The following is a 10,150-nucleotide window of genomic DNA, read 5'->3' on the forward strand; positions in this document are numbered from 1 at the left end:
GGGGAGTATAATTTGGACCGAGGGAGTTGAGTACAGGAACACGAAGGGTCCGTTTTTTTTTATACCAACTCATGTGTTCGAAAAAATATTTTGTATACCGGGTCCGTTTTTTTTGTATTGAAAAACAAAAAACACTAATCGGACAGTCCGATTTGTTAATGATAAATTTTAAATTTTTTCTCTCTCACAACTCGGATCATCCGATTTGGTAATTCAATTTTTTTAAACAGAATTCGAATGGTCCGATTTCTTCTATCCCACATCCATGTATAGCACCCCCATCCTCCATAGCAATGCATAACACACAGAGGCATGACATATCTAAATTTTTTAGCCCCATGTATCATCTTCTTATCTTAATAAACAATTGCAGTATTTTTACAGTTGAAATTTTACTCAAGGTTTTAAATAAAATATATATAAAAAAGTAAAGGACAGAAATAATGAGGGAATCTGGTGTGCAAAATTCTGACGAGGTTGCCGGCAGTTGGGACCCACACACAAGAAGAATATCTGGATTTCCTGTCTGCCCAATGACAGACACGTGTGCATTCTCTCTCTTCTCTCTCTGCGGAGAAAGCAAAGAAAGAAAACATGTTCAGTGTGTCTCAACTCAACTCATCAGTGAATCCCAAGAAAAGAAAAAGCACCCATTTTGCTTATTTACAAACTACACACAGCAACATTCCAAATGTGCCGCCCATGGCCGCCTTCTCCTTCTTCCCATTTCTGTCACTATCAACTTCACATTCATCATTTCATCCCACCCCAATTTCCTCCTTTTCTTTTTTCTAATTCTACTTCTTCTCTCTCCTCTGTCCCTCCAATAAAAAGTATCAAAGAAGAAGAAGAAGAAGGGGTGCTTTTATGGGGTGTGTTCAGGGCAAGACACTTGAAGGTGCTGCTCATGAACCCAAGGGACTAGACAGGCTCAAATTGGAAAATGGGTATGTGTCAAATTCTGATTTTGTTGCTCACAGAAGATCCACTGGTCAAAAGTATGAACCTATGCAGGATGCTAATGGTAGGCATCATCATCATCAGAAGAGAGAACAACCTCAACCCAGAAACCTTGCAAGAGTTAATGAGCTTGCTTCTGTTCCTGGCGGCAACAATGGTGAAAGTGGCAAGGGGAAAGGGGGTGTTACTAGAGAGAGGAAGAAGAGAGAATTGGCAAAGAAGAAGACTTTTGAGGATGACTATGAGATGGTTGATGGATGGCCCAAATGGCTAGTTGATAATGTTCCTCCTCAAGTCTTTGGTGGATTGGTCCCAAGGAGTGCTGAATCCTACAAAATGATTGATAAGGTCCCTATTTCTCTTTCTCAGTTCCCTCTTTTGATCTTGATTATGCAAGGCTTCTGGCCATTAGGATGAAGATTCAAGGGTTATGCAAAATGATTTGGGCATTCAATTCATAGTGCTGAGCTATTTATATATTTTCCTTGTTTGAATAATGAAATCCAGAGTTTTATCTTCTTACATTTGGTTTAGTGCACATGTCGAAAGCCTTACTAGTTATAACTGTTGACTTAAGTTTAATCAATGATCTGATCAGTTACTTTATGAAAACTGTAAGCAATCATGGAACCATGTTATTGATTTATGTCTAGTATAGAAAAGCAATAATCTTCTGTGGTCTTCAGCTTCAATCTATCTGTTCTTCTTTTCAAACATCGAAATTTGATAGGTAAACTTTAGAGAAGTTAATGGCTGATGTGAGCTAGCCAGTTGACTTGGCCTGTTTTACACATTTATGCAGGTAGGACAAGGAACATACAGCAATGTGTATAAAGCTCTAGATCGGGACACCGGAGAAATTGTTGCTCTAAAAAAGGTCCGCTTCAATACATCAGAGCCCGAAAGCATTAAATTTATGGCAAGAGAAATCTTGATAATACAAAGATTGGATCATCCCAATGTGCTAAAACTTAAAGGATTAGCCACTTCAAGAATGCAATACAGTATATATCTAGTTTTTGACTTCATGCAAACGGATTTGACAAGAATTATCTCTCATTCTGGAGAGAGGCTAACCGAGCCGCAGGTTGGGAGTTTCCCACTTTCCCTTCACTGCCATTTTAGTATTTGGATCCCATAATTCTCCTTTATAATCTTAAAAGGTAAAATTGTATATTGTAGGTCAAGTGCTATATGCAGCAATTGCTTTCTGGTCTGCAGCATTGCCATGAGAGGGGAATTTTACATCGAGATATAAAGGGATCAAACCTTTTGATTGATAGAAATGGAATGCTTAAGATTGCAGATTTTGGGCTAGCCAACTATTATAGTCCAAACCATGAGCATCCTCTCACAAGCCGGGTCGTGACACTGTGGTATAGAGCCCCTGAGTTGCTGTTAGGTGCCACGGATTATGGAGTTGGTATTGATCTATGGAGTGCTGGATGCCTCCTTGCAGAAATGTTCACCGGAATTCCACTCATGCCTGGCCGAACAGAGGTGATACTACTGATATTATGCCATTTTTTTTCAACTTTCCGGTATCTATATGTTACCACTACTCATGAAATATATCTGCTTCCAGGTTGAGCAACTTCATAGAATTTTCAGATTATGTGGCACACCATCAGAGGAGTACTGGAAAAAATTTAAAATATCTGCATCATTTAGACCTCCAAGGTCGTATCGACCTAGCTTTCTAGAAACTTTCAGGGATCTCCCTCCATCTTCTTTGGGGCTTTTATGTACCCTCCTTGCTTTGGAACCGGCATTCCGTGGAACTGCATCTAAAGCTCTTAATAATCCGGTGTGTGCAAGTATCTATTGACAATTCCCATTAAAATGTGCACAACACATCCATAACGTTCATTTTGTATCCAAATGCTATCTTTGTCTATGAATCTGCAATTTTGCAATAGGAACATTCATGATGGTTTTGCATTGGCTTTGTTGATCATGAAGCAATTGTAGACTTAGCAAGCAAGCTCATGTGTGTCCAATATAATATTAAGTTCAGATTGCAATTGCTAATGAATAACTAGGAAGTAAAATCATTGCATGAGTAAGCTATGCCAAACTTCTCACATACAATTATCTTTGGCCTGCAGTTTTTCTTTACAAGCCCGTTGGCCTGTGATCTCTCTGGTTTGCCTGTAATCCACAGAGAAGATGATGAACATGATCAAGCCAAAGAACAGATCAAGTAAGTCACTTTGGCTCAAAATATGACATTGATCAATCAATCCAATTTTTATTTTCCTAGTTTGATGAACATATAAATCTTGACTAAATAAATAATCTGAATTCTTAGTTATGTAATGGTGAAAAGGTAGAAGAATCTCATTGCTTTGCTAATATTTCTAGGTACATGAACTCTAAAATCAGGCGTTCTCGTACATACCTGGAGCGTCGCAAGAGTCTAGCTCCCAAGAGGCAGATAGAACATACTGTGTCTAACAAGGAGGTAAGTTTCAAACCATGTGCTTTAGAAATCTTTGATTTTCATGCATAAACCAAGGCAAAATGGTCATTAGATGATGCTAATGATAAACTAACAACTCTTACATGATGCTTTCGGTTCCTATTAATATTTTGATCACCTTTTATGATGTGTGACTGATACATCTCTGATGTTCATTGATCCATTTGATTTTTTTCTTTTTTCTTTTCTTTTTTTCTGGTTATGCATATGTTTCTAGCACAACTACTTTGATAGTTGATTCATCGCTTAAGTACTGAGGTATTGAATTCACATAATATCTAGGATTCAAGAAGGAATGTGGAACCTGAAACTTACATTCCAAGCGAAGAACCGGGTAGCGCAACCATAAGCAGTACCTCATCTAGTGTAAACCCTGGTGTGGCTAAGGAGCAGTTTCCACTTTTGGCTTCAGATAAAAAGGTGGCTCCAAAATACCATCACCATGGCAATGTTGCTGAAATTACAAGGTACCTTCCTCCATTACCCAAGTCAAAACCAAAAGCAACCCAGAATGATGACTACAACAGATTCAGTTTCAGGAGTGCTTCTACCAGAGAATTTAGAAACTTTAAGAAGGAGGACTATTTACTCTTCGAAATTGATTAGAAAATTTTGTACAATTTTTTATGGATATTGTAAAACCACCTTGCAATTAGTTACTATATCTCAAATATTGACCCTTAAAAATTGTACCTATAGAATTAGAAACATACAATTGGTTCAATTCAATTAGAACCTGTAATTGATTGATTGTTTTCCACTGAATCATTAATCATCAATGGTTAAAGTAAATACTTATTGGTTTTCATATCATTATCAAATTTGGATCATACTTATCTGGGTTATCTTATTTCCCGTGTAGAGAAATGCTAGGAGCCATCAAAATTTATTGATTTTAGTCATCATTTAATCATTAACTCAATTTTTTAAGGCTAATTCGTTTAGTCTAATAATCTAACAACATATTTTATGCTATATTTTTAAATATTGATGGCTAGCTGATAGTCAAAAACAATAACTTTTAATGATCATCTAGCATTTCTCTCCTGGATATTATGTACTGAATTCTTTGTTCTACATACCAAATTATTGTTGAAAGATTACTTGTAATATAATTACAAAAACTAGTAAATTGCATGTCAAAATGAACCACGTTTTCGTTCCTGTATCGGCTTCCCATAATCATGGTTAAGATAATTCAAGTTGTTTACATAATGAAGAAGTGCAGTAAGTTGGAATGTCACTTTCTAATAGAGGTGATCACGGTACGGTTTGGATTAGTTTTGTGTCAAATATTTATCTGATCCAGACACTAATTTTATTTAAGATGCGATTTGGATTGGATAATTTTTTTTTAACAATTCAATCAAATTTCAAGCGTTTTGGATTGCATTAGATTTGTGACTTTGTAAATTTAAAAAAAGTAAATATACATAACAAGTCTTATCACCAAATTCTAAATAACTAACAATGACATAACAAGTCTCAATAGTATCTTAAAAAATCAACAATAACATAATAATAAAAATAAAATTATAAATTCATTAAAATAAATAAATAAATAAATAAATTTTATTTTGAATTCATAAAATACTCACTATATAATAATAATACATGACTATGATAAAAATGTATAATAAATTGAATTGAATATATTATAAATAAAATTTTAAATATGATAATAAAATAATAATATTATATTACATTGTATGGTTTGGAGTGGATTGGTTTCGAAGAGTAGATCCAAAATTCGATCCAATCCATATGATTTGTCAAAAATAAAATCCTATCAAATTTAAATTAGTATGGTTTTAATCGAATTTTAGTTTGAATCAGATTGAATGGACGGTTTAATTTGGGTCGATTTGAATTTGAACACTCCTCCTTTCCAATAGCTACTCAAAATCTCCCTAACTCTTCTTAGTTGTTTGTTTTACTCCTTTGTCGTTTTATTTTCTTCTTCATATGCTGTTGATGAAGTACATCCATTGAATTTGGATTCTAGAGTTCAATAATATGCAGAACAAAGAACCAATGATGAAAATGGAACTATTGTAAGTTTTGAGATCCCTTCCCTTGGCACCATGTGTTGAGCAATAAACTCCAAGGGCCAAATCCAAGTACAAGTTTCCAAATTGTAACAGTAATTCGTTTTCTTTTGCATAGGATAAAAGAAAACTTGTAGATTCTTGAGAGTATTTCAGTGATATATTCAACAACAAAAATTGAATGAACCTTAGAGCAACGGATGAGTTGTCTCTGTGTGATCTCAAGATCAACGCTACTAGTTTTAGAATCAGTCACTGGTGTTCTTAAAGGAAAATTTGTATCCTATAAATGACTTTTCCAATTATCTTTGCTCATTTATTTTATTTAGATTGAAGATATTATTGCATATTGATATTGAGCAGAAAGAATATTGGAGCTTGACAACAAATACCATCACCAAGAAAGTAAATAAAAGGGAAATGATAAATAAAGAGAAGGAATGAAAAATGGTTGTCTTAACTCTCAAGTAAAAGTGAATTACAAGTGCAAGGAGGCTTTATATGAATGTTTTTTAGTTACTTTATATGAATGTCTTAACTCTCATGTCTTTTTGGCAAAAGAATTAGAGTACCAAAAGAGAATAACTAAAGATAAGGACAACAATAGAAGTCTATATTACTATTACTAATCATAGTTCCTATGAACATACATACATTTTGAACTCTTGATTGTTTCATACAAAGCATGCTAGATTGCTTGTTTTCTCTTACTCTTACAAACCAAGAAAACACTTTTGATGATGATCTGAAAACACTTTTTGTTTTCCTTAAATATTCTTACCTTTGCTTGTAGGCAATTCTAATGGTTCACACAATCACACACCATAGCGGATATCACTGAACTTGTTCTTGATCCACTTGAAGCTGTTTCTGAAACTGGTTTTGAGCTTCCCCTCTGATGTCAACACATTATAGGCCTTGATCCTCTTCTTCCTCTTAAGCTCAGGATCACTTGCTGCAGAAAATCCACCTCCTTTCTCAGTTGGACCATTGAAACTATATGAGTTGGATCTTTCTCTGAATCCAAACTCAGAGTAAGAGCATGAGTATTCAGGGAATGACTTGCTTTTCTCCATCACCAAATGCTTTAGAATGAAACCTCTTATTATTGCATGGAACAGGAATATATATAATACAACTGAGAAGGAAAAAATAATAGGACAAAAAGTGATCATGGAGTTTTAGAGGGAGAGGATTAGTAGTACTACTACTACTACATCATGATCCATGATCTATAGTGGTGGCACCCCATGTGTGATGTTGGATAGCTACCTTTTTTATTTTGGGAAATCATAAGGGTCATTGAAAATTTTAGAGGTGGAGCATACTTGTTTGAACTACTAAATTCAGAATAAATTATATTTTAATTTATTCAAATAATGTTATTTGTATATTTTAGTGTCTATTTGAAACATTAAATTAGATATACATTACAGTAATTCATTTTAAATTTAAACAATAATGTAATACTATACTTAGTACTTAGTACTTTGTATTTGATTAGAATAGTTAATCAATAGGCACATTAAGAATCAAACTAATCAAATTACAGTATGCATGAGTGAAAAGTCAACAGAGGAGCCAACCCTAGTTGGGACCAATATTTCCTAGTGATGAATTCGCATGGTAAGGGTATGGACCCACCATATTTAGTGGGGGGACCAAGGTGGTTGCTTTGTTTATGAAATATGATACCAAGATAAGGCACTAGCTTTTGCTTTGAACAGATGCCAATTTTCCATTTGCAAGCTATGATGCATTCTCATTTATGTTGTTTAGTATTGGGGGAGCTTCTAGCTAGTGCAATCCCCCAACCATTTCTCTTGTTAAAAAGAGGTAAATTAAATGGAGTTATCTCTAATCACTTTATGTCAATATCAGCTTCTTATAGCTTTTGTGGGCCTTGGGTTTTAATTTTCATGCAGATATCAAACATTACAAAAAAATAAAATAAAATGAATCAACTTGGGTGGATCGAGTAGTTAACTCATTGGTCTGCTTAAACAAGTACTTATTGGTCAGAGGTAAGTCTTTAAATAGAGTTCAGATTCGCGACGGATTAATCATTAACTTGTCGAGCTAAAAAATATTGTGAGCAACCAAAAAAAATAAAACAAAAACTTTAGAAATTAGTTACCTAATGCAATTATATATAATTGATCAAACTCATATCATTATCATTATCATCACCATTATCATTATGGTTATTAGTTGTTAAAAGTGGGTGACACCAATATTTTCTGATAAATTATTTGTTATTACTAGAAAATTATTTATACACACAAATAAAAACTTTGGCTTTCCATTCATATGTATACACACAAATATATTTGTAGCTTCTAAATGGCTAATAAGATTTGGTCCATTCAACAATCAAAATGAGGTTGAGGATACATAGATGGTAAAAGAAAATTGAAGCTATTTGAGTTTGATTGGAAGATATATACTCCATTTTCAACATGTTCAGAGAATTCTTTGAGGGTCAGCATCTTATTTATTTATTATATTCTTATTCTTTATCAATTTGATGTATGTATGTATAGACTCCAAAAATAGGAGCCTCTATACCAAAAAGATAAACGAAATAAAGGGGCCATGCTGATTAATAATATTCCAGGTTACCATCATGGATTAATTGGGCAACCCACCACTATAAATATCAATGAAGCTTCATGATTTTTTATTTAATTTTTGGCCTTTTCTTTATGCGGTTCTCGAAATCACATTCCAAGCAATTCTAATGAATATTCCAAATGCTCTTTAGCATTTTACATAGTGGGGATGAAGTCCTAAAATCTATCTTCTCTAGATTTCAAATTTTAATTTTCTTTTTCATAGTAGGACTTTTTCACTGCTAATCGTAACACACACAAATACATTATATATCATGGTTCTAAAAATTAAATCGAATTAGACGGTTCAGTCAAGTTAATTGAAAATTGGTTACTAGACTAATTCAGTCTAAGTAGAAAATTCATTGAGAATAAATTAATAAAAATAAAATAAAATTTGGTGAATTAGTCAAATCGATATAATTTTTTAAAATAATAAAATAAAAAAAAAATTTTCCTAAAGAGATATATATTTTATTATATCTAATTTAATTTTTGTTAAATCTCCATTAAATTTTAAATAATTGAATTTCTAATTCTATCGAACGATTAGTATAGTTTTTAAAACCTTGATATATACATATAGTATAGCATGTGTGTGTTCTTTACGATTTGTTATCAAAAGTTCAAAACAAACAATAAGAGAAAAAAGTAAAGGTAATGCTCAAGCTCATTAATTGCGCTACAAATCTGCAATAATTATTATTGAGGAGCACAACTGAATTCAAGACAATAAAAACGCACCACCAAGTTCTTTTATTTTTTTTAATGTTTAGCTAAAATATATTTATAGAATAGATATTCAGGCTATAATAATATTCTTAGTAATTTTTTTAATAAATGCATAATAAACATATTAAAAATATAATTTTTATTTTTTATAATTTTTTTTACTGATAACTAATATATTATATTTGTTCTAAGAACACATTCTAGTTAATTTTTTTAATTATGAAAGCAACGGTGCATTTGGACCTCATCCACATAGTCCATTATTATAGCAAGCATGATACCATAATAAGACTAATAATATTACACTAGAACTAAAAGCAACAATGTACCTGTTATTAAAATAAACTAATAGTTTTAATTGTGACGCTCTCTTAGCTAGCTAGTTAAGTTCTAGACTTCTAGCATAGATTTCAAACGGCATGCCTCTGGAATTTTGTATTTCAAATAACTGTTTTAGTTTGGCCCAACCTTCCATTTTTATTGTTTCTTTTGGTCATATCCGTTTTTGGTAAAATTATATCAAGAGAGCCTTAAACCCAAGACCTCTATAACTATTTTTGGTTTTTAATTCTTTGATCGAAAGTTGTCTACTTAAAAGCGAATAATGAAAAACATAGTCCATTATTATAGCAAGCATGATACCATAATAAGACTAATAATATTACACTAGAACTAAAAGCAACAATGTACCTGTTATTAAAATAAACTAATAGTTTTAATTGTGACGCTCTCTTAGCTAGCTAGTTAAGTTCTAGACTTCTAGCATAGATTTCAAACGGCATGCCTCTGGAATTTTGTATTTCAAATAACTGTTTTAGTTTGGCCCAACCTTCCATTTTTATTGTTTCTTTTGGTCATATCCGTTTTTGGTAAAATTATATCAAGAGAGCCTTAAACCCAAGACCTCTATAACTATTTTTGGTTTTTAATTCTTTGATCGAAAGTTGTCTACTTAAAAGCCCAACCTGTTTTGGGGGCCATATACAAAATAATGAAAAACATGAAATCACGCCCAGTGGGACTCGAACCCACAATCGCCTGATTAGAAGTCAGGCGCCTTATCCATTAGGCCATGGGCGCAGTTATTTACTTTTAAGCAATTTATTTTATATAATAAATAACTTTGAAGATTCTGAAATATATCACACATAATTTGGAAACAGAAAAAAGGAGAGAGATTCTGCATTTACCTTTCTTTCTTTTCCTTTTCTTTCATGTCTGTTCACCAAAAAATTAAGGAGATAACAGTTTTTAAATAAATTTTTCAACAACTAGAATCTAACTCAAGACCCTATGTTTAAGAGGAAAAAATGTTA

General features: G+C 32.7%; 1 protein-coding gene and 1 non-coding gene across 2 annotated transcripts; one reads left to right on the forward strand and one right to left on the reverse strand.

Annotated features, from left to right (window-relative positions):
• The first annotated feature begins 538 nt into the window (after nt 1-538).
• LOC112776857 (probable serine/threonine-protein kinase At1g54610) lies at nt 539-4,234 on the forward strand. The gene is made up of 7 exons (XM_025821125.3): nt 539-1,308; nt 1,763-2,047; nt 2,143-2,460; nt 2,546-2,767; nt 3,069-3,163; nt 3,325-3,424; nt 3,725-4,234. Exons 1-7 carry the CDS (start codon nt 868-870, stop codon nt 4,046-4,048), a joined length of 1,785 nt encoding a protein of 594 aa, XP_025676910.1. The 5' UTR covers nt 539-867; the 3' UTR covers nt 4,049-4,234.
• A 5,607-nt stretch (nt 4,235-9,841) lies between these two features.
• Nucleotides 9,842-9,914, reverse strand: TRNAR-UCU (transfer RNA arginine (anticodon UCU)). The gene has a single exon. It is a non-coding gene; the product is annotated as a tRNA-Arg (tRNA).
• Nucleotides 9,915-10,150: the final 236 nt, after the last annotated feature.

Source organism: Arachis hypogaea, chromosome 19, assembly GCF_003086295.3.
Source record: "Arachis hypogaea cultivar Tifrunner chromosome 19, arahy.Tifrunner.gnm2.J5K5, whole genome shotgun sequence".
Taxonomy (NCBI): domain Eukaryota; kingdom Viridiplantae; phylum Streptophyta; class Magnoliopsida; order Fabales; family Fabaceae; genus Arachis; species Arachis hypogaea.